Source organism: Emys orbicularis, chromosome 7 (genome assembly GCF_028017835.1).
Source record: "Emys orbicularis isolate rEmyOrb1 chromosome 7, rEmyOrb1.hap1, whole genome shotgun sequence".
Lineage (NCBI taxonomy): Eukaryota > Metazoa > Chordata > Testudines > Emydidae > Emys > Emys orbicularis.
In genome coordinates this window covers 82,065,923-82,090,570 of record NC_088689.1, presented here as the reverse complement: position 1 = coordinate 82,090,570, position 24,648 = coordinate 82,065,923, and the positions used below count along the sequence as shown (strand labels likewise).

The window sequence follows — 24,648 nt, the reverse complement described above, 5'->3', positions numbered from 1 at the left end:
AGAGGGAAATGGACCAGGCTAGTCCCTCACTGGACAGGCACAATGGAATGTAACAACCCAGCATGAAGTGTGTGTGCGCGTGTGTGTGTTGGGGGGGAGGGGAAGGACTGGGAGTACAGTAAATTGCAAATTAACAGGGACAGAACTTTAAAAATACTGCTTGGGTCTGTACCAAGAGGTGGTGCCTGCTGTTCATCTCTCCCTCAAGGGCACCCTGTGCCCCCCTGGTATTGTCAGGCGCCCATTGGCGTGGGAGCAGTACAGGGGCAGGGCCTCTCCAGTGCAGTGAGAGGACTGGGATCCGTTGGTGAGGGAGCAGTGCCAGGGGATGGGGACAGGGCCTCTCTGGTGCCTGTTGGTGGAGGAGCAGTGCAGGGATACATGACAGGACCTCTCAGGAGCAATGGGACAGGTAGTGGATGAGGGGGGAGCAGTGCAGGGATACAGGGCCTCTCCAGTGCAGCAGGGGGACTGGTGACCATTGGTATCGGTGCAGGGCCAGGGTACAGGGCAGGGGCTCTCCGGTGCAGTGAGGGGACTGGTGCCCATTGGTGGGGGAGCAGGGATGTGGTACTGGGCAGGGGTCTCTGGTGCACCAGGGGGACAGGTGCCCATTGATGTAGGAGCGGGGCCGGAGTATGGGGGCAGGGCCTCTCCCTCCGAGCACACCTGTGCCCCCAGGTGCAGAGGGCACTTGGCTCTCTGCTCCCCTCGCACTGCCCCGTGCCTGCGGGCGGGGGAGACAGACGTTGCAGGGAGCATCGGGGGCGGACCGGTGTGTGGGACGCCCTTGGGACTAGGGCAGGGGGCAATATCCATGGGCTCGCAGCCGGGTCCGAGGGAGGGGCAGGGCCGAGCCCGGCGCTCCTAATGGGACGGATGGGGGGGTTGCCGGGCGCGCGCAGGCCCCAGCTCTCGCGGCCGCTTTCCAACCGCCGGCCCCTCGTCGGTCTCCATGGTGACGGCGTGGGGCCATGGCAGAGGCGGCCGCGCTGCTGCTGCCGGGGGAGGCCGAGGCCCTGGTGCAGGCGCTGCGGAGCGGCCCGCTGCTGAACACCGGAGACCACGGGTCCGAGACGGGGGGTCCCCCACGAAGTCGGGCTGGAGGGAGGGGGGTTAAGGAGAAGGGCCGTGGGGCGCGTTCCTGGCAGAGTTGGGGGCGGGGTGTGGGAGAGTCCCCCGGAAGTTAAGGGGGCGAGATGTGGAGGGGGGTGCCCAGGAGACTTGGGCGGGGTGGCGTGCTCGGGGTGGGGGGTGGGATGTAAGGAGGGGGGTCTGATGTGGAGCGGGGTCCCCAGTTGAGTTGGGGGGGCGGGGGCGTCCATGGGGACTTGAGGGGAGGGGGCAATGTGTGTGGAGTCCCTGGGGGGATAACGGGGGGCATGGGGTGAGTCCCTCGAAGGGAGGGGCATGGGGTGTCAGCGGGGGTTGAGTTGAGTGGGGGGTTGTGGGGGCTGGGGCAGATGTGAGTCCCCAGTAGGTTTGAGGGGTTGCTCCTCAGGCAAAGGTGAGCCCCACCATATCTGGGGGGTGGGCCTTTGATTGGGGGAAGAAGCCTTCCCGTTCCAGGGGAGGCGCCTCTTTGGGGATGTGATGAGTCCCTCAGAGGGGGGCAAGCATCCCCCTGGGTTGGGAGGTTGTCTCTGAGTGGGGAAGGTGGCATGGAGGGGGGCTGGGGTATCAGGTGTGCCATGGGATGTGGACACTGACTCCCCTGCCCCTGCTCCCTAGATGGCTCCGGCAGCACGAGGCCATCGAGAAGCTGAACATGCAGGCCATTCTGAGCGCCTCTGCCGGCCAGGAACAGCTCCTCATCGAGCTGCTGGTGAACTATGCCAAGGTGAGCACTGTGCAAGCCACAGGGAGCTGGGGGATAAGAGCACCCTCCCCCATGGGGACAGCATCCAGTGGACGAGACAGAGAGGGAAAGCTCTGCAGGGCCCCATTCACCCTTCTCTGCCAACCAAGCCTAGGCAACCTTGCCCCCTACAGTGCCTAGTCCAAGTGGGCTCCTGCCTCTTTCTTTGGGGAGATGCATGCACTAATTCACCTTACTGTCAGGGAATGTGTCCTGATATGGAGCCCAAATTTTCTTTTGTTCAAATACACTCTGTGGTAATCAAATTCTCTCCCTGCTTGGCATCTGCACCCCTCCAATACTATGTAGTCAGCCCTGTCCGTGACACTGCACTCTGGACCTCAGTCATTTAGCCACATTATAGATTCATAGATTTTAAGGCCAGAAGGGACCATTCTCATCATCTAGTCTGACCTTCTGAATAATGTAGGCCATAGAGTTTCACACAGTGATTCCTGCATCAAACCCATATCTCATGGTTGAGCTAGCGCATACTTTTTTAGAATGAGACAGCCAAGCTTGAGTTAAAGACTTCAAGTGACAGAGAATCTACCACATTCCTAGATAAATTGTTCTGCCCATTGTTAAAAATGTGTGCCTTATTTTCTAGCCTAAATTTGTTACATCTTTGGCTCTTGTTCTCTCCTCCCAGTAACCCTTCTCAGTCCTCAAATCATAGTTGTTGCTGTCCTCTGTACTCCTTCTAGTTTGTCTACATTCTGAGTACAAAGGACCCCAGAACTGAACACTGAATGCAAGTTTGGTTGTACCAGAGAGGGACTGTTGCTAAACAAAGTGAGTCTCTCTGTCCATGAGATCATGGGCTACGCTTATCGCTGATGTAACACTGAAGTCATTGGAGCTTATCTCAGAGATAAATTTGATCAGCTGGAAATGTTGCTGCTGTATTAGGAAATAGACTAGCAGAACTCTGCCTCTCTCCTTTACCTGCACCAGATGCACTGTCCCATCTTACCCAATGGAAAGGTGGGGACAGATACTGATTTCAGAAATGACTGTCAATGGGATGAAGCAGATAATACGATGATGAGGCACATGAAAGTACCTAGATGAACAGTGTAACAAAACTGCCAACTAGGAGAGCTGCATCTTGTCCCAGCATCTTCTCCTCTAGGACTAAAATACTTGTATGGCACTTGGCTTCTCTGTACATTTTCTCTTGCCTGAAAGGTTTCATTTTCCACGGTCTATTCTTCTGTCCAGATCCCTACTCTCATCGAGGAATTGATCTCTGTGGAGATCTGGAAGCACAAGGTGTTCCCTGTGCTGTGCCAGCTGAAGGATTTCAAGCCAAAAAGCACCTTTCCCATCTACTTGGTGGTAAGTACAGAGAGGTCTTGGAGAACAAACACACAGTATTCAAGTGCATTGCCATGATCTGGAATGTCCTGCAGGGTGGTAGCACTGCATGGTACTTCTGCTTCAACAGGCATGCTTCACAAGACACCTTGTCCATATTCCAATAAGGCTTTTCATATGGTAGCTGCATGTGAGTCATTTTCACAGGCAAAACTCTTACGAAACACAAATTCTGTCGGACGGTCACTGTTCACAAGGGCTGGAGGGGAGAGAAGAGGTTTTAGGGAATGGCTTAATTATAAAATAACTTATCCTTATTTACATAGGGCCTTTCTTCTCAAGGATCCCAAAGAACTTCTTTTCACAAGGATCACTTCCCCCACCTTTGAAATGCTGCCACCCCTGTGGTGGAGCATTGCAGCTGTTTAACAGCACACACAGCAGCACTACCTAAGTTTAGGACAGGAAATGAGGAAGGATCTCCTATCCAGTTGAAACTACAGTGGAAATTTTGACAGACAGCAGAATGTAATCACCTATCCTAGACTTTGGCCAGGACACTGGGGTAGCTGCTGCTCCTTTAAAAACAGCCATAGAATCTTGAATGACCGAAAGTTCTCAGGGCTGATCATTTACATTTAATTTAAGCACTGAACATGTATGGTATTCTGGCCATTTAACATGGCACTAAAAATCTCTTGCTTCTAAAAACAGAGAGACCGTCTTTTCTGCTTAGTTTCATTGCCTTTTAGTTAGCACAGCTCACAGGTGTTCATGCTGTTGATTGACAGGACTCCACACTGTTTGCACCCAGCACATATGTGGAGGAAGGACAGTCCAGTAAATTCTTTGGGATTCTAAGAAATCCTTCCACAGTCCTGTCTGCCCTGGACACTTCAAATAGGGCCACTAGCTAATGCTGGATCGGGGGCACTCTCGTAGGAATTGTGATAGCAATAGACACTAAGAGTCTATCTAGTCCAGTACTCTGGCTCTGATAGCAGCCAAAGATGGATATTTTAGAGCAGTGGTGGGCAACCTGTGGCCTGCGGGTCACACAGGGTAATTCGCTGGTGGGCCCCCAGACAGTTTGTTTACATTTGCACGGCCGCCCGCAGCTCCCAGTGGCTGTGGTTCACCATTCCCGGCCAATGGGAGCTACGGGAAGCTGTGCGAGCTGCAGGGACCTGCTGGCCACTGCTTCCCACAGCTCTCATTGGCCGGGAACGGCGAACTGCAGCTGCTGGGAGCTGCGGGCGGCCATGCAAATGTAAACAAACTGTCTGGGGTCCCGCCAGTGGATTCCCCTGACGGGCCTCAGGTTGGCCACCTAGGTTGACCAGATGTCCCGATTTTATAGGGACAGTCCCGATTTTTGGGTCTTTTTCTTATATAGGCTCCTATTACCCCCCACCCCCATCCCGATTTTTCACACTTGGTGTCTGGTCACCCTATGGCCACCACTGTTTTAGAGGAAGGTGTAGAACTTCCTCCCACACTACCTGTAATGCCACCAATGTGCTCTTGGGATTCCAGGCATCTTCACAGCAACATCTCCTGCCATCTGGTGGGATCTCTTGGGTTAGCGTTTCTCAAATGCGGCCATCGTGGCCGCATGCGGCCACCAGGGGCTTTTCGTGCAGCCACAGCCTCCTGGGAAGTGATTGTTAACACTGCTTTGCCCCCCTAAACATACAAATATCACTTTTCACAGACACAGACTTACTAGTTAGCAAGTTTTAAAAAAAGCAACCAAAAATGCAAAAGAAACAACAACAACAAAAACAGGAACGTGCAAAGCACATTATTTGTTTCTATTCTGTTTAGGTCTAGTAAAGAATAGAGACAACTACATTATTTTTATTATTGAGTCTGCAATAAAAATTTACATAAATAAATTACAATGATTTGGACATGTATATGTGCATATTTATTTGTTTTTCCTAAAGTTAATTAAGTATTTTAGGAAAAATTGTCAGAGTGGCCATCAGCAAGAGTTGGTGTCCGCACTCTGTGGTCACCAAAAAATTTCTTGTAAGACCCCCAAGGTGACTGGAAAGTGGTGGCCCTTTGCTGCTTTAAGAATTTCATTGAGAGGTCTTCATTGGCCCTTTTGGTAGTGGGACTGATCTCTGTAGCAAAAGTCACACCTGTTTCTCAGTGCACTAGTATTCTTCTAGTGAAGCCAGGAAAACTACTCCAGTAGAGGGGCCATACTGGCCACCTGCCAGGAACCAGAGGGTATCATTTGCATGATAAACTTGCAGACTGCAGTGATACAGGGGTTCAGACTCTGGCTCCCAGTTTGCAGTGCTCCAGCCTGCTCTCAGATGATGATGGAGCATTGCTTGCTGGGAGTCAGGACCTGTAGTTTCCACAGGCCACATATCTGTATTAAAAATGAGGCTGGCTAAGGACTCCATGGGTTGCATTTGCCTCATTGGCTGGGCTTTTGGCTGCACCTGTATTGGGGGCTACCTCAGTTACAGGCTGGATGCATATTACCATGGGCACTGTAGATGATGTTCCTCTGACCTTTGCTTTCTCTCCCCACATTCCCTCAGCTGCACCATGAAGCTTCTATTGTCAACCTCCTGGAGACAGTGTTTTTTCACAAGGTAAGAGATGAGTTCAGCTGTGTTAAATCAAGGGCCCCAGAATGGGGAAATCCCAGATGTGATTTCAGGTCATGCGTATGAAACATGGCAAACCTTTCCCAAAAGTTGAAATTAGAGAGGCAGTGTGGTGTAGTGGCCGATCATGGGAGTAGATTCCAGACCTGTGATGAAGTGGTAATTTTCTGTAGTATTTTTGTGAATCTTATCTGTGCCTCAGTTTCCCCTATATTTTGCCTGGCTACCTGGGGAGGGGGGAAGAACTAAGTCTGCTGTCAGGGCCAGTTAAGAGAGCTAGGTGGATGTGTGTAACCTAGCTGTCTGAGCCTGAATGGGTCATTAAAAAAAGGACTGACTGAGGCCGACCTCATATCTACAGAAAATCTGAGATGACAGTGGAAAGCCCAGGCACCAGGACATTGACAGCTAGCAACCAGCAACCTACAGGGAGATGGATTCCCCCACCTCACAGCAGGGAAGTTGGGCACAGACCCCAACTCTGGAACAAAGGACTGGAAGGTGTGAGGTGGGGGGATAAAGTGTTGACTTCTGGAAGGAGTCAGGACTCTCATCTGGAAACTGACCAAGGAGGTCAGACTGTGGGGGAGAGACAGAACCTGAGCATGGGATTCACTACAATTTGACTGGGGCTCCGGACTGACCAGAATGGACTATACTTTAACCTTCATTTCTCTGTGCTAACCTAAGGACTTCCAGATTCTATGTGCCTGGTGACCAATAAATGGTTACCGTGTTTTTAAAAGGCTGCCTGTGTCACTGTAAATACTGAGAGCATTGCACCCTGAAGGGCTTAAGTACAGCCTCCCGCAGGTCTCTGGCTTGGCTAGATTCACTGCAGGGAGCCACAGAGAGAGACAGGGGACGCTGGTGCCAAAGGCCCAGGCTTGGAGGTCACAGACCTTCCCCTGTGGGATTGTATGGGCCCTTGGAGCCTGGCATGCTAAAGCTGTCACTCCCAGGAGACTAGTGACAAACTGGGGCATAGACCAGACCCTGTGACAAGGCCCCCCTGAGTTCTAGTCCCACTTCTGCCAGTTTAAAGATAAAGCATAAAACCCCAGACAATTGAGAGTATGGAAATTCAGAAGGCAACTCAAACAACCCATATCTCTATGTTCAGCCTGAAGCCATAAGGTAGATCTCAATCAACCCCCTGTGACACTGAGGTCTGCAGGTATTGATGCAGTTGGACTGGTGTTTTCTAATCAGAAGGCCATCTGAAAAAGGGAATACCTTCTCCTCTCAAACAGCACTCTGCCGCCCTCTTGTTGTGTAGGAGATCTGCGAATCAGCTGAGGACACCATTCTGGACTTGATTGATTATAGCTACCGGAAACTGACCCTGCTAGCAGCTTGGAGCACCAACGGGGAATTTCCAACCCATGAAAAGCTTCTGCCTGAGGATCTGACCAATGCATCATCAATGCAGGTGGGTTAAAAGTGCAAGTTTCCAACTTCCAGCAGGTCTATCTGACCTTGTATCTTGGAGGGAAGTTAAATTTCCATGACTGGGAAAGACCATAGTTATAGCCATGAAGGCCCTCGTATCCAGAACCTGATGAATAAATCCACTCTACTTCAGCATTCCTCTACATGAATTTGGTGTTGGTGGAGGTCTCTTGATTGGTGATTTGTTCTCACTGGTGGCTCATCATGAGCTGAGACAGTGTGAGTTTTCCCACTCTGTCCTACAAGTGTGCTTCAACCATGACTTTATGAGATTCTCTCTAGGGGCAAGAGGGCAGTTCAGTTTCTATGAACCATTGTGTTTTTGACCTGTCTGCTAAGACTAGGAGTGAGGGAACCAGTCAGGGTTAATTGCAATGGTATTTTTTTGAGATCTCTATAGGTTTCCACTTGGAATTGGCCTAAGACTCATTTCACACTGGCCACCCAACGCCTACGAGATGGTAACAACTCAGTCTCTGCAGTCCTAGGCCAGTTTTGAACCAATGACCTAAGAAGAAAAAGGTCATACCCAACCTCCTGAACCATTCCCAGTTCTGGGTGTGTCATTGTTGTTGCTCCATCGCTTGTTGCTTTTTCAGTTGCATTTTGGTGTGAGACAGTATTGTGCATCTGGGATTATTTTTTCTCAGCTCTTAAAATTCTTCTCTGTAAACAGGACATCAGAATCTTCTTTTAAAATGGATTTAAAGTGAGACACAGCAACCTCAGCAGTAGTCTCCAGAATTGCATTCACCCTTTGGCCTCCTGCCCAAACTTATGCTCATCTTTTAAAGCTGGAGAGGAAGTCACGGGACTCCTGAGAACAGTAGGGAAGTGTTTCCCCACTGGGCATTTTTGTTAACCCTTGGAGTTGGCCCAAGGGAGAATGACAGTCTTAGCTATTGCAGTATTGAAAACTACTTATTCTGTGAGGATTCTAAGACCAGAATGGACTATTGTGATCATCTAGTCTGATCTCCTGTATAACACAGGCCAGAGAACTTCCCCAAAATAATTCCTGTTTGAATTAGCATATCTTTTAGAAAAACATCTGTCCAGTTTGCTCAGGCCCAGTCCAGTCTCTGCTAACTTTATCCACAGTCATCCTTCCGTGTGACAGTTAAACCAACAACAAACTTGCTTTCTTTTCCATGATGGAGCCGATTATTACAGTATTTATTATTTGTATTAACATAGGACCTAGGCACCCTAGTCATGGACCAGAACCCTATTGTGTTAGGTACTGTACACAGAACAAAAAGACAGTTCTTTCCCCAAAGAGCTTACAATCTCAATATAATTCAAGAAACAACAGATGGATACAAGGTGAGTGAGGTAGTATCTTTTATTGGACCAGCTTCTGTTGGTGAAAGAGACATGCTTTCGAGCTACACAGCTCTTCTTCAGGACCTGCAAACAACTGATGGATACAGACACAGCGGGGAGTACAAGGGATCAATGAGACTGTTTTGGTCTGCATGATGGCCATAGTCTCAGCACACCAGCTGTCTAACCAGTGAGGGTAATTAACCATTGGAACAGTTTACCCAGGCTTGTGACTGATTCTCTGTCACTGACAATTTTTAAATCAAGATTGGTTTTGTAAAAGGTCTGCTCTAGGAATTGTTTTTGGGTGTTCTATAGCTGTATTATTACAGAAGGTCAGACTAGATGATCACAATGGTCCCTTCTGGCCTAGGAACCCTTGAACCATTGTCAAGTTTTTTGTAGGTGTCACATCAAAGGAGAGTTTTAAGGAGGTTTTTGAAGGTGGATAATCAGGTGGCTTTGCAGATGCTTACGGGGAACTCCTCCCATATGTGAAGGCCAGCAAGGGAGAAAGCACAAAAATGCTTGTTTGGAAATTTAACAAGTGGGCAATGAAGCCTGGCTCCACCGGCTGATCAGAGGCAAGAGTTGATATATGTCAATAGCATATAGGACAATGGTTCCCAAACTTGTTCCGCCGCTTGTGCAGGGAAAGCCCCTGACGGGCCGGGCTGGTTTGTGTACCTGACGCGTCCGCAGGTTCGGCCGATCGTGGCTCCCAGTGGCCGCGGTTTGCTGCTCCAGGCCAATGGGAGCTGCTGGAAGTGGAGCGGGCCGAGGGACGTACTGGCTGCCGCTTCCAGCAGCTCACATTGGCCGGAGCAGTGAACTGCGGCCACTGGGAGCCGTGATCGGCCGAATCTGTGGATGCGGCAGGTACACAAACCAGCCTGGCCTGCCAGGGGCTTTCCCTGCACAAGTGGCGGAATAAGTTTGGGAACCACTGACATAGGAGATGGTAGGTAAGGTGGGGATAGGCCGTGAAGGGCCTTGAAGGTGAAGACAAATAGCTCCTATTTGCAATGGAGAAAGAGGAGCCAGTGGAGGAACTCAAAGAGAGGAGATGTGGTCAAAGTGAGGTCTAGGAAAATGATCTTTTCAGTCAGAATGCTTCTGCATAGCAGGGCAAGATTGCATTTGTCAAGGCCAGAAGAGGATGTTGCTGTAGTTGAGACGCAAGGTGATGAGAGTCTGGGCAAAAGTTTTAGCTGTGTGGGTGGATAGGGAAGGTCGTATCTTAGAGGTATTAGGAAGGAAGAATCAGCAAGATTTAGACATAGCCTGGATGTGAGGACCGAGAGAGGGGTGAGTCAAAGATGACAACCAGCATTTAAGCCTGAGGGAGGATGGTGGCAGTGTCCACAGAGAAAGAACGGAGGGAGGGAGGCTTTTGGGGGGGGAAGATTAGGAGCTCTGTTTTGGTCATGTTGAGCTTAAGCTGATGGTTGGACACCAACATGGAGATGTCAGAGAGACTAGTGGAGAGTTTAGTTTGGACATAAGGAGACAAGTTCTGAATGGCGAGGTAGATCTGTGAGTCATTGGCATAGAGATGGTAGGTGAAGTCATATCCATTGCCTAGGACTGCAGTTGCTTTAGAGCACAGCATTCTCTGTCATCCTACCTAGCTGTCTGCCCTGATCGCTCAGCTCCCTATTCCCCTAATGCAATGGAATCAGACACTCATAGACTTGAATGCCCGAAGGAACCATCATGATAATCTAGTCTGACCTCCTGCACATTGCAGGCCACAGAACCTCGCCCCCTCCCCACTCCTCTAATAGACCTCTAACCTCTGCCTGAGTTACTGAAGTCCTCAAATCATGATTTAAAGACTTTAAGTTGCAGAGAATCCACCATTTACACTAGTTTAAACTTGCAAGTGACCTGTGCCTCATGCTACAGAGGAAGGCAAACCCCCCCTAGGGTCGCTGCCAATTTGACCTGGGGGGAAATTCCTTCCCAACCCCAGATATGACGATCAGTTATGTGGGCAAGATCCAGCAGCCAGACATCAGGAAAGAATTCTCTGTAGTAACTCAGAGCCCTCCCCATTTAGTGTCCCATCACTGGCCATTGGAGACATTTGCTGCTAGCAGTCACAGATCGTCTACATGCCATTTTAGGAAGCCTCATCATACCATCCCCTCCATAAATTTATCAAGCTCAGTCTTGAAGCCAGTTAGGGTTTTTGCCCCACTGCTCCCCTTGGGAGGCTGTTTCAGAACTTTACTCCTCTGATGGTTAGAAGCCTTCGCCTAATTTCAAGCCTAAACTTCTTGATGGCCAGTTTATATCCATCCACTCAACCTGGGGAGGCTCCAGACGCGGGATCATGACATTCGAGTTTACAGAAGGGATTCGGGGGGGATATCTGGAGGTGGGGTCATGCTAATGTTCGGATCTCTCAAATGGTGGATCAGGGCAGTTACTCCTTCCTTGGGCTGGACTTGAGCCCTCAGCATCAGGACTGGGTAAATGGTCTGCCCTGCTGCGACCTGGCTGTATGTGACACTGCCAGCAGTAGCCTATTGCATACTTCATATGGGGAGCCTGGTGCATTCATGTCATGGACTAGCTGCTATCTTCAGCGGTGCTTACACCATTCAGCTCTCCGTCACTGTCTTGTAAGAAAGGCGTTTGTGTGACTGTAGTTTACATTGATCTTGGGGCAGGAATCAGCATTATGTGGCTTGGGCTTCTTAACGAGTCCTTGGCTACTGAGAGCCAGCTCATATGCTGCCTCCTTTGTTACTCTGCAGAAAAAAATCTAGCCCTATATCTGGTGTGCTTGTGAGAGTCTGTGCTTTCACCCCCATAGGAACTACAGAAGCAGGCAGAGATGATGGAGTTTAAGATCTCCCTGAGGGCTCTTTCTGTGCTCCGTTTCATCACTGATCAGGTAGACAGGTAAGCAGCTGGCTCACAGGAGAATCTAGAGATGAGCCTAGGAACTGGGGTGGGGTTGTTTAAGTCATTGCACTGGTCTGCGGGTGTCAGTCCTCCTGTGCTCAGAGCCTGGGAGCATCAGTTCTGGCGCTAGTACCCTGGTGTCTGGATCCCGCTGTGTGTAGTAGCTGGATGTGCAGATCATGGCACTACAGTTTCGGTGTGTGCTTCCTCCTGTTCTCAGTAGCTGGCACTGAGAACTCAGTATGCTGATTGGCTCTCAGAGTGAATCTTGCTGGGCATTTGGTTTGCAGATCCATCGTAGCAGCTGAAAGTATCAAACCTAGCACCAGGGTCTGGATCTGGCTTTGACCGATGGCTGGCTGTGTGGATCCTGGTACTAGTGTCCTGGTGTGTAGATCCTGCCATGCTTGGTGACTGGTTGTGTGGATCCTGGTGTGGGATCAGGCTGTTCTCAATGGCTGCTTGTGTGGATTTTGCCCCGGTCTGACTGTAATTTATTTTATTTGGTCACTTTTGCTTCTTCCCCAGAGCCTTGGGGACCATTTGTAGCTGATTTTGTACTGCTCACAATAGGTGTTTTCACTAGTTCCTCTCCTGTTTTTCTCCAGTTTGCCACTGAGTGCCCTGACACGGATGCTGAACACTCATAACGTGCCCTGCCTCCTGGTAGAGCTCCTGGAGCATTGTCCATGGAGCCGCCGCGAAGCAGGTATGAATCATGCGCTCATACCTTAGTGCATCCATGGGGCTATAGCATTTTTTACCTGGAGCTCCATCTGGTAGGTGGTTCCCATATAGGGAGAAATAGCTGAAAGCTCCTCCCTAGATTCAGTTCTCACTCTCCATCTTTCACATGGATTTCCATCTGGCCTTCCCATCTCCCTCCCCTCCCATCCAGGTACATGGGATCACTTCCTGCATGGGACTGTATGCGCCCATTGGCTCAGCTCTTGAGCAGACACCGCTCAGCTGGGATTGAGGAGCTGCGCTTCCAAAAATGGACCCTGCTTGTGGCTGTCTCTCATCCAAATCTGGCAGCTCCCAAGCTGATGTCCCCAATACAGTAAAAGAGCACAATACATCCCTAATGTATCTGCCAGCCCCCTTCCCCTATCCCATCCTGCCCTGCAGGGAATCCTCATGCTCTGCAAGCAGCAACAGGATCTGCTTAAAAAGACCTGATTATCAGCCTACTTCTCCCTGGCAACTATGCCCTCTTCCCACCCCTGCTGTCTGCACTGAGGCCCTATCCAAACTGGAGTTCCAAACTGGTTTAACAAGCACGCTTCCAGGCCACCTTAAACTGGGTTCTCATACAGTGAATCAGATCAGTGTTGGCAGAGTTAACCTGGTTCAGAACCAGGCTGGCTAGTCCACACTAGCATTACAGGGGTTCAGCCACAACCAAGTATAAGCATGGTGGTTAATTTAGTAGTAAGGCCTATGTAGGCAGGACCACTGGCTACACAACACATCCCTGGAATGGCAAGTAAAGGCAGGTAAGTGTGGGAAACACAGCCATGATCTCCTCCAGGAATCCAAGCTGCTCCCAGAAGCTACACATCATCTTTCTTCGCTCTTGCCTCAGACCCACGATCAGTTCTTCCATTTCTTCTCTTCCCACAGTGACCCTGGCCCTAAGCATTGTCTGCTATTCCTGAGTGAACGCACAGATGATAAAACCATGGGCTCTGTTCATCTCTCTTAGATCCTTATCTAGCCCCCATCACCTTTCTCTGAGCATCTTACAATCTTTTAATATGTTTATCCTCACACACCCCTGTGAGGTAGGGAAGTGCTATTGGCCCCACTTTACAGAGGGAAACTGAGGTGAAGAGAGACTAATTGACTCGCCCAGGGTCACACAGGCAGTCTGTGTTGGAGCAGAGAATTGAACCTAGGTCTGAGTCCCGCCTGGCACCCTAACCATTGGGTCCTCTTTTCTCTGGTGTCTCAGTCTCACCCTCTGTCTTACTGGCTGTGTCTCTCAGGCAAGCTAAAGAAGTTTGAGAATGGAGTGTGGCATGTGGTGCCTCCTGAAGACCACGTGAGGATGACCAAGCTGGATGGGCAGGTGTGGATTGCCCTCTATAATCTCCTCCTGAGCCCAGAATGCCAGCGGAAATACAACTTGGACGGTTTCAACAAGAGCCAGCTCCTAAAGGTACAAAGGTGCATAGCCTGTACATATACCCAGCATGGTGCCTAGGCACAGGGAGGACTAGGACCTTCCCACAGGTATAGATACCCTCTTGTCTTCACTTTAAAAATGTGCCAGGTGAGATTTCCTGGTTGAAACCTGTATCACAAGCTGGGAAATACCATGTCGTCAGTTCCAAGATGGCTTCTTTGTTCATGCCAGTCAAGTTTAGAGGCAAATACCCCACCAACTGGCATGAATTAGCTCTTTGTTGATCAGCAGAGTCCAAGGACAGAGAGGGCCATGGGACTAGACTCATCCTAGAATGGTCTCTCCAGGCCAGGTTTGAGACCCATTGATAGGATGTGTTGGGAAACTAACACTGCTGCTGCCGTTTCTGTGGAGATATAGGGCTGCCAATCCACCACCTTAGTGAGAATTTCACAAGTGGCTTGCTGAGGTGGAAAGGTTTGTTTTATTGCTTTAATAAGGGTTATGCCATGTATGGATTTAGTGCCTGTAGAAGGATGAGTCTGAGAGCACTAGAGCCACACACCATGCTGGCAGGTGCTATACAAACTTCCCATAAATAGCTCTGCCAATGCAGCTCAGTCCCAACCCACAGCCCCCCCACCTGCTATTCCAGCCCTGAGCTCCCGACACAATCCAGAAAATGCCCCTCAGTCCTCACCCACAGCACTTCCTGCAGTTCCAGGTACTGCAGGCTTTTGACACTGCTTAATACCTAGCTGTGCTGTAGATGTTGAGCAATGGAGCCCCGATGAATTTAGCCCTTGATTATGTTAACCCTTCTGTACACTCTTTCTCTTGCAGTTAGTGCTCTGCTCAGTGGGGCATTGCTGAGCTGGCATGTGGCCACCTGGCCACTTTTCCATCAGCTTGTTTTTTAACCAGTGGATTATTTCTTTGCCTTGTTCTGATCTCTCTCCTTTCACCCTCCTCTCTCCCTCTCTGGGTTTAGCTCCGTGCATTCCTGACTGATGTCCTCATTGACCAGTTGCCAAATCTGGTGGAGATGCAGAGATTTCTGAGCCACCTTATAGTGACAGAGCCTGTTCCACCCAAAAAGGACCTCATCCTGGAGCAGGTACCTCCAGCACCATCCCTCTCCCAAGGCCAGTCTGTCTCCTCCATTTCAGCTGCACAAGGCTGCTGCATTTCATATTGGATAGCATTCTGTAATCCCACCTCCCGTTTCCAAAGGCTGAGTATATTCCCACTCCTTGGAGAATGTGGTGCTGTGATGAGAGAGCGCACGTGCCCTGGCACTGAACCTGTGCTTTGCACTCTTTTTTTTACTGGCCCTACAACGGCATCCAGGTCTTCCTCACGTTAGTAATGGGCCTCTGCTCTATCAGCTGTCATCCCCTGAGGGGCTTGCTTCCACACAGGCCAGACAGGCAGCTGAGAAGTGGGGAGGTGATATGAGAGCAAAGCCAGAGTCACTGGAGCCCTGAGATGGAATTCTATATTATGGAGAGGAAGGATGGCTCAGTGGTTAGGGCATTACCCTAGGACTTGGGAGAACTGAGTTCAATCCCTGCTTTGCCACAGACTCCTTGGGTGAGTCACTCAGTCTCTCTATCTGCCCCAGTTCCCCATCTGAACAATGGAGATAATAGCGCTGTCCGCAACTGGGGTGTATGAGGTCCGGATACACGCACTGTAGATTGTGAGGTGTGCAGCTACCATGGTAATGGAGGCCATATCGGTACCATGGGTCAAGTTGTGCCTGCTTTTTCTTCTACACAGTACCTGGATGGGAGCCTTGCACAGACTCCAGCTCTCACTAGCACTGCTCTCTCCACACCCTGCTCCAGTAGCGTCTTTGTGGACAGCCTTTGCTTCATGCTGCAGCAGGGCTGAGTGGGGAGCAAGGCAGCAGCCAACAATTAATGACACTGGGTTATAAACCTCATGATCACACTGACTCTTTAGCAAGGTGTCTGAGTGGAGGGGGAGACACCAGCTGCCTCGCTGTGACAATTAACTCTTTGTTTACCATAACTCTTAATTTCCTCTCCATGTATGGTAGGACCAGTGGAAGAGTTCCTTATTATGCACTCTGCCCTGGAACAGTTGGCCCTCTACTCCAAGAGAGAAGGCCAGAAAAGTTGTGCCACTCAAGCAACTTGATTGCAAGTGCCTTGGTGTTAACATTGAAATCCCCTTGAATTCTGAGGAGTTGAGAGTTGAGTAAGGGGTGAGGGATGGGGTCCTTGATTTTGTAGCATGTGCATGTGTAATTTGTATTGCATCCTTCACAGAAGCATATCCTCAAATGCTTTTATGGAACACTTAAATACTAGCAGGGAGAGAAGGAAACCGAGAGGCATGTGCTGGGGAGAAGACAGATGCCTTCAGATGGGATTTGCAAAGAGATGGGAAAGTGGAGACTCTTCCAGATGGCAGGAGCTCCAGAGGAGAAGGCTCTTATACCCAGAGTGGCAACTTTGTGGAGGGTCAGAGGAGGCTAGTGTTGAGTAGAAGAATGAGACAGGAAGGAGGGAGAGAGACATTGTACTTAAAGTTGGCTCAAGGGGTTTAATAACAGAGGGCAGTTTTGACCTGGACCTTGATTAGACTGAGGACGGGTGCTGTAGCTACACCTCTTTATGTGGGCCACCATCATTCTGAACAGGCTGGAGTCCAGAGAGCTGGGAGGCTGTAGAGGATGAAGGTGTGCAGTAAGCCAAGGACCAAGGGATGATGATGATTTTGGTAAGGATGGAGTGGAGGTAGCTAAGGAGTCACTCTCCACTCCCACATCTGGCCAGCTCAGAGCAAGTTAGAATCATAGAAGTTTAGGATTGGAAGAGACCTCAGGAGGTCATCTAGTCCAATCCCCTGCTCAAAGCAGGACCAACACCAACTAAATCATCCCAGCCAGGGCTTTGTCAAGTGGGGCCTTAAAAACCTCCAAGGATGGAGATTCCACCACTTCCCTAGGTAACCAATCCATTCCAGTTCTTCACTACCCTCCTAGTAAAATAGTGTTTCCTAATATCCAACCTAGACCTCCCCCACTGCAACTTGAGACCATTGCTTCTTGTTCTGTCATCTGCCACCACTGAGAACACCTGAGCTCCATCCTCTTTAGAACCCCCCTTCAGGTAGTTGAAGGCTGCTATCAAATCCCCCCAACTCTTCTCTTCTGCAGACTAAATAAGCCCAGTTACTTCAGCCTTTCCTCGTAAGTCATGTGCCCCAGCCCCCTAATCATTTTCGTTGCCCTCCGCTGGACTCTCCAATTTGTCCACATCCCTTCTGTAGTGGGGGGACCAAAACTGGATGCAATACTCCAGGTGTGGCCTCACCAGTGCCAAATAGAGGGGAATAATCACTTCCCTCGATCTGCTGGGAATGCTCTTACTAATACAGCCCAATATGCCGTTGGCCTTCTTGGCAACAAGGGCACACTGCTGACTCATATCCAGCTTCTCGTCCACTGTAATCCCCTGGTCCTTTTCTGCAGAACTGGTGCTTAGCCAGTTGGTCCCCAGTCTGTAGCGGTGCATGGGATTCTTCCTTCCTAAGTGCAGGACTCTGCACTTGTCCTTGTTGAACCTCATCAGATTTCTTTTGGCCTAATCCTCTGGACCCTATCCCTACCCTCCAGCATATCTACCTCTCCTCCCAGCTTAGTGTCATCCGCAAACTTACTGAGCATGCAATTCATCCCATCATCCAGATCATTAATAAAGATGTTGAACAAAACTGGCCCCAGGACCGACCCTTGGGGCAGTCCACTTGATACCGGCTGCCAACTAGACATCGAGCCGTTGATCACTACCCGTTGAGCCCAACAATCTAGCCAGCTTTCTATCCACCTTATAGTCCATTCATCCAATCCATACTTCTTTAACTTGCTGGCAAGAATGCTGTGGGAGACCGTATCAAAAGCTTTGCTAAAGTTAAGAGTTAGCAATGCAGGGGCTGGCAGCTATCGCTCTGGAGGGTTTTGTGTGGCCCTTCAATGTGCTGCCATTCTAGCCTTGTCAATCTCCTTTTCAGCTTGCATCGCTAGCCTCATGCATGTAATTGGAATTCAGCATCTTGAGTGGGTTGGGGGAAGCCAGCTGCAGTCACACATGCTGATCACGCATCCTGCCCAATGAACTCACCCACTGTCACTGTGCCAAGCGATGATGAAAAAGGCTTTTTCCACTGGTTGCTTCTCAGAGAGCAGTCCTTCTCTCGCCATCTCTGTTTGGCTGTTTTACTCTGCAGGGACGACAGCTCCTTTGAAGCAGCAGCTTTTCTTCTGGAGCCTGAGCTCCGTGCTCTGTTCTTGGGTGGCATTTGCTCTTTTGCACTGAAAGGCTCTCATGAGGGTGTTTCTGTTCAGAGAAATGATGAGTGGAAAAAGTTCTCAGTTCTGGGAGAAAGATCAAATCAGGCAAGAGATTCTGGGAGCTGGGTCATCCCCCCCAGCTTGGTGAGAGTGCTTCATGGTACTGGAATTCAAGCCTTGCTGCTGATCTCTCACTCCCAAGGATTAGAGGGAGGCATAGCCTTATTTCACTTAGCCCTTATCGCCTCTGTCAGTGAAGGAATCTGAAAGAAGTCTCATCACCTCCATCCTCCTGGAGAGAAGGGAGGCTGGGGCTGACATGGGAATTCAAGGAGTGTGTTGGTGTAAGGGAGGAAATTAGGAGAATTTAAGGAGGCAAATGTACTGGGAAGATGAAGCAGGTCCGGGGGATCAAAGCACCTCCCAGAATAAATGCTGTTAACAACTGAGCTTTCCCTTCAGTGTCATGCAACTAGGAGGCACGTGCTATGGCCTCTTCTCAATAAACGCTGAGAAGGGGTTCTTCTCATAGCAGACTGCTGTGGCTTCTGCAGATCTACCATATCTTCCTTCACCCCCTACATGCACAATTGGCAGGTCTATATGTGTACATCTCCCTTCAACCTGTACACACACAGATAGGTCACATCTTCCTTCAACTCCTACACGTACTTGTGTGTATACACAGAGATCTGTCATCTTCCTTCACCCCTGCGCATGGATGGCGGGTGAACGAGCTGTTGGGGGAGGCTAGCCCTGAGCCCCTCTGTCCGAGGCCCCGCACCTCCCGCTCCCCTTCTGCCCCCTCTTCCCTGCCAGAGCCCAGAGCACCCTCTGCCCCCGCAGCTGCCAGCCCCCACGCGCGCCCCCAGCCCTGGGCAAGCAGCTTGGCCCCAGCACCCCCAGCCCCAGCCCTGGAGTTCGGCGAGGCTGGAGCACCCCAGCCCCGAGCAAGTGGCTTGGCCCCAGCATCCCCAGCCCCAGAACGCTGGACGGGAGGCACAGCCGGAGCGCCCCCCACCCCAGAATGCCGGGTGGGTGGCACGGCCAGAGTGCCCCCCAGCCCCAGGTGAGCGGCTTGGCCTCAGTGCCCCCAGCCCTGGAGCGCTGGGCAGGCAGGCGGCGTGGTCCCAGCGCCCCCACCCCCAGCACTGGCCGGGCGGCACCGCATGGCCGCAGCCCCAGCACCCCAGCCACGGGCCTTGCGAGCACCAGCCCCAGTTTGCCTGCCCCAGACTCTCGGCCACAAAAGAGCGGGAAGGGGAACTGGAAGCAGGCAGGAGGAGGTCTGGGGGTGGAGTGCGGGCAGGGCCACACCAGGCTGTTTGGGGAGGCACAGCCTCCCCCAGCCTATGATACCCGCTGCCCATGCCCCTGCACACAAATGTGTGTACACACACAGCTCTGTCACATCTTCCTTTAGCTCCCTACATGCACATGTACACACATAGATTTGTCACATCTTCCTTCATCCCACACACATCCTTCATCCCTGCTTCTGGCTCTCATACAAGTCCGTGCTCATCACCTGCCTGAGCTACACTGACCCCAGGCATTGTTGCTGCCCCTGCATGTCCTGCCCCAATCACCCCCATCAGGGCCAGCTTTAGGCCAATTCAGCCGATTCCGCTGAATCGGGCCCCGCGCCTAAGAGGGCCCTGCAGCTGTCCACCCCGTCCCCAGCTCACTTCCCCCTCCTCCCCTCCCCTGAACACTCCGCCCCCTGCTCCTCCCCCTCCCCTGCTTCCCGTGAATCAGATGTTCGCGGGAAGTCTGAAAACAAGCAGGGGCAGGCGGCAGCAGGTAAACTGGGGCGGGGGGGCGCGAGGAGGGATCCGGGGAGGCGCGGCCCAGTCCGGCTCCGGCCGAGCACCCCCGACCCCGGCGGCTCTGGCTCCGGCTCGGCTCAGGCCCTGGGGCGCCAGCCCCAGTTCCAGCCGAGCGTGCCGGCCCGGCCCCGGCCCGAGCGGCTCCGGGCTGGGTCGGCTCGGGCCACGGGGCGCCGGCCCCAGTTCCGGCCGAGCACATCGCCCCAGCCCCGCGGCTCCGGCCTGGCCCCGGCGCCAGCCGAGCACCCCCGGCCCCGGCCCGAGCGGCTCCGGCCCAGCTCGGCGCTGGCCCCGGTTCCGGACGAGCGCACCAGCCTGGCCCCGCGGCTCTGGCCCCGGCACCGGCCGAGCACCCCCGGCCCAAGCAGCTCCGGCCCGGCTCGGCTCGGGCCCCGGGGTGCCGGACCTGGCCCTGGCCGAGCGCGCCGGCCGAGCACCCCCGGCCCTGGCCCCAGCGGCTCCAGCCCAGACCCAAGCCCCGTGACCCCGGCTGGAGCGCAGCCCGATTCCTGGGGGCGGGGCTTGGCAAGCCCCGCCCCCAGGAATCGGGCCCCGCTCTTGCTAAAGCCGGCCCTGACCCCCATATTGGCAGGCTTATAATGCTGGGACACGACTCTCCTCTCACCCTTTTCGCTGTCCCGACAGGTTCCTGTCATCAGGGACCGCATTGTCAGAGAGAATTCTGGGAAGTGGCAGGCGATCGCCAAGCACCAGGTGAAGCACATGTTCAGCCCCTCAGAGGACGAGTTGAAACACCTGGCGTGCCGGTAAGACCCCAGCCCCTGTATGATGAGCAACCCTGAGCTCCCTCTTGCAGGAGAGCCCATTTACAAAGCCAGTCCCCATTTTCCTCTTGTGCCATGAGGCTGCTAGCTACAGGAGGCTCAGCACAACCATCACCCCAATGAGCAGGGGCTTCTTGACAAGGGAAAATAACCAGCGTAAGTTTCACTGCCCTGGGGAGGACTGAGATATTGAGCGATGCAGTAATCCTAGCCTGCGGCAGGAGGTCCCTTTGGAGAGTGGAATGAGAAGGATAGCAGGGTCAGACCTAAAGGCTCCATCCAGTGCTGGAGGGTAAGGAAGATGAATCAGGACAGGCACCACCTTTCACATCATGAGTCTCCTGCTCCAGGTGCTGATGCCTGCTTTCTATCCCCAACCAGGTGGGCGCGGACATACAACCTGGATGTGATGGAGGCTCTCGTCCCAGAGAAACCCAAGTGTGGGCTGTGCGGCTCTGAGGCAACAAAGCGCTGCTCTCGCTGCCAGAACGAGTGGTACTGCAAACGGTAATGATTCTTAGCATTGTCTGATCTGTCAAAGCTCCCAGCTGCCCTCAGGGCTCAGCTGGGATCTCACCTCTCCCTTGGGCACGCAGCTGGTACTAGAATCCTGCTGTGAGACCTGGCCCTGCCAATGCTCGGACTTGGTCCTTTGTCTGGAGCAAGTGGTGCTCACTGTTACCTGAATGATGCTGGGTCTAGCAGCCCTGGCTGGTCTCTGCACCTGTCATGATGAGGGGTGTTATACCCCATGCACCTGGGCTTCATAACTGTCATGGAGTTTCCAATCAGTGCATGAATTCACAGCCGTTAACCCTCTGATCAGCGTCACTGGAACTGTGAGGTCAACTGTCCTTGCACCACAGTGAATCTCCACTGGGGTCAGTTATGTCACAAGCCAGAGCAGAAGCAGCCTTTCCATGTTCCCTTTTATGAAAAGCCCAGTGAATTTTGTGCTGATGCTGGAAGGTGCTGGGCTGATACCCCAGAGTCCCCTGTTTATCCACAACAAAAGCAGCAATGTGAGCTTCCCCACCTTACCCTCTCCCCAGTGAATGTGCTTCACCTTATACCTAGAGGGAACCACCCTGGGTGGGAATTCAGTGGCCTTGGCCTCTTTGGGACTCCTTAGCCTTATTGCTGAGACTAGCAGAGGGGGCCAGTCAGTGACAGTGGCTATGGGCAATTGACCACTACAACAGATACCCCTACTCTGTTTCACACTGACCACTGAGCCACGGGTAGATGGTAACAGGTTTTGTCACTGGCTGGCCCTTATTTAAAGCAGACACGTAGAGCTGAAGGGCTCCATAGCGCATCCCAACCCCCTGACCCAGTTTCCAATGTGTTCCTTTCTACCATTGCCTCTCTGTCCCCTTTCCCTTTGCAGGGAGTGCCAGGTGCAGCACTGGCAGAAGCACAAGAAAGCTTGCAACCTGATGGCTGATGCCCTGAAGAAAATAAAAGAGGACCTGAAAGTGCAGCCATAATGCAGAGCCAGAGCCTTCCAAAGAGGGACTTCTCCTCCCAGGCATTCCAGCAATCGGTAGCCACCAAGACACCACAAATACATAATGTGGTGTCTTGGTGGCTACCGAGGGACTTGCCTCCCACTCTGGGGTTTTCTCTTTTCTCTGCATTATAGTGAGAAATGAAATTAACAATCAGCTCCATCCAGAATCCAAAGGGTCGCCGGTTAGAACTGGAGACAGACAACCCCTTGTTCATCTAACCTGGGCCCAGTGCACCACTGCTGCCTGCCTCCTGTGTAACTGTGCATGCTGCGGTAGTGCATGGGCTGCTCCAGATCCCAGCCTTGCAGCCAAGGACAGTAGGCCCAGATCCGCTACTATGGGATCATGCTCAGCTCAGCAGGAGGCAGCAGCCACTGGCCAGCACAACTGCTGAGATTGGGAGCCTTGGTTCTCTCATACCCCATTCTGTCTCCTAGTTTCTGAACCCTTCCTTGCTTGAGAACAGGCTGCTCCTGACCTCGGGGACTCATTTATGCTAAGCAGCTTTCTCCGTGCTGCCACCCATGACTCAGAAGCAGCTTGTGTCACCGGGCATCCTGCCCAAAGCTGGCACCACCTGCCGTCATGCAGCATGGCAATGAGCGCAGATCTCACCACTCTGCGGCAGCAGCACAATGGCAGCTGGCAAGTTTGGAACCAACCACTGACTGCTGCTCTCACTACCTGCTGCTGGGAATGCACCATGGGCCTTAAGGAAAATACATTTTCTGCTCCCAGGGCTCAGAGGCCAGCAATCGCCGCACTGGGCTCAGACCCTCTTCTGCTGTGACTCCCACCTTCCCGCCCTATAATTTGTTCTCAAGTAAATGGGTTGAACCACTAACCATCTTGTTCTCATTCATCTCTGTTCTGCAACAGTCTGCAGCAGCCACCCTAGAGATGACAAAACCACTTCCTCACTTATTTCCTGCATCGTCCTACTGGGGAGGATTTTATACACCCCATCGCTGCCGGTAATGACTTTACAAGGTCTCTGTTGATGCTCAGATGCTAGTCAGGGCCATACAGGCAGGGAGGGAATTGCCCAGAAGGTGACATCTTCTGTGCCTTCCTTATCTAGGTGCTCAGTTCTATAACATCCTTGCACGGGCCTTGCAGTGTAGGCTGGGGGAGGGGCAGGGAAAAGGATGTGGTTAGGACAAATACTTCAATTTTCGGAGGCTCATTGTTTCACGGTTGAGAGCATAATGTGGTGTCTTGGTGGCTACCGAGGGACTTGCCTCCCACTCTGGGGTTTTCTCTTTTCTCTGCATTATAGTGAGAAATGAAATTAACAATCAGCTCCATCCAGAAAGCAGGACAAGTCATGCTCCTTGTCTCAGCCCTGGTCATCCAAAGTCGTGTTCTGGTCAGAATGCCAAGGATCAGTCCCCATGCAGCCCATCTTCAGTCACGTTTGATATTGATCTCCCCCCACCCCCCGCACCATGCTGAACACCCTGCAGCTAAGCTCATCAGTAACTTCTCCAGTTGTTTGGGTCATGCTATGAGGTGTGCTGGCTCCCCCAGTGTTAGGGTACGTCTACACTTACCTCCGGGTCCCACGGCAGGCAATCGATGTTCTGGGATCGATTTATCGCGTCTTGTCTAGACGCGATAAATCGATCCCGGATCGACCCCGGAAGTGCTCGCCGTCGACGCCGGTACTCCAGCTCAGCGAGAGGAGTACGCGGCATCGACGGGGGAGCCTGCCTGCCGCGTCTGGAACCGCGGTAAGGTACTTCGAATTCAGCTACGTTATTAACGTAGCTGAATTTGCGTACCTTAGTCCGAAGTGGGGGGGTAGTGTGGACCAGGCCTTAGCCTCCAGTGAGCCTGAATCCTGCCAGCTCAATCCTGTTAATGACCATGTATGTGAGGCGTAGTTGTAGCTGTGTTAGTCCCAGGGTATGAGAGAGACAAGGTGGATGAGGTAATATCTTTTATTGAACCCACTTCTGTTGGTGAGAGAGACAAGCTTTTGAGTTACACAGCGCTCTTCTTCAGGTCTGGGAAAGGTACTCCCAGCCTCACAGCAAAATGCAAAGTGGACCAGATTTTTAGTGTCTAGCAGAACTTAAATTCATTACTCTGCTAGACACTAAAAATCATGGACTGAACAGAGACTGGATGTATGGTTTGTTACAACAATCTGTAACCCACTAACCCCCTCTTTTAGTCCTATGGCTGCCGAGGTGTTAACAGACCACTTCACCTTGAATGGTCCCTTACAATATGTGCTAATTACTTACGCTAAACAATCTTATGCTCATACACCTTGTCTCTCTAATGACCATATGGACAGTTACAACAAATGGTCCTGCAAGAGCTGTCCTATGGTATCGTGTATCCACAAAAGTGGCCTCTCTGGCTGTCTCTCTAACTTTTGCTGACCCCCAGGTCATCCTGCCCAGAAGCCACGGGCTTGTATAAATATGCCTCCAGAAAAGAGGAGAGGGCTGCTTCTGCTAGATTAGTTTGATGTTAGAGATGGGTCTGAGCTAGTCGAATCAGGAGCCAGCCTTATCCGAACACTCAAAATGTTAGATGCTGGGGTTTG

General features: G+C 51.8%; 1 protein-coding gene across 1 annotated transcript; it reads left to right on the top strand.

Moving 5' to 3' along the window:
* Positions 1–974: 974 nt before the first annotated feature.
* On the top strand, positions 975–22,064 carry ZMYND10 (zinc finger MYND-type containing 10). Its single transcript, XM_065408417.1, has 12 exons — positions 975–1,069; positions 1,732–1,840; positions 3,083–3,199; positions 5,743–5,796; positions 7,091–7,243; positions 11,414–11,502; positions 12,114–12,214; positions 13,497–13,669; positions 14,628–14,753; positions 20,435–20,556; positions 20,956–21,081; positions 21,965–22,064. The coding sequence occupies exons 1-12, from the start codon at positions 975–977 to the stop codon at positions 22,062–22,064; spliced, it is 1,365 nt and encodes a 454-aa protein (XP_065264489.1).
* The last annotated feature ends 2,584 nt before the right edge of the window (positions 22,065–24,648 follow it).

Coding starts and splice junctions, on each gene's coding strand:
- ZMYND10 (XM_065408417.1), top strand. CDS start 975: ATGGCAGAGGCGGCCGCGCTGCTGCTGCCGGGGGAGGCCGAGGCCCTG. Junction 1,841..3,082: donor TGCTGGTGAACTATGCCAAG/GTGAGCACTGTG, acceptor TCTTCTGTCCAG/ATCCCTACTCTCATCGAGGA. Junction 20,557..20,955: donor TTGAAACACCTGGCGTGCCG/GTAAGACCCCAG, acceptor ATCCCCAACCAG/GTGGGCGCGGACATACAACC.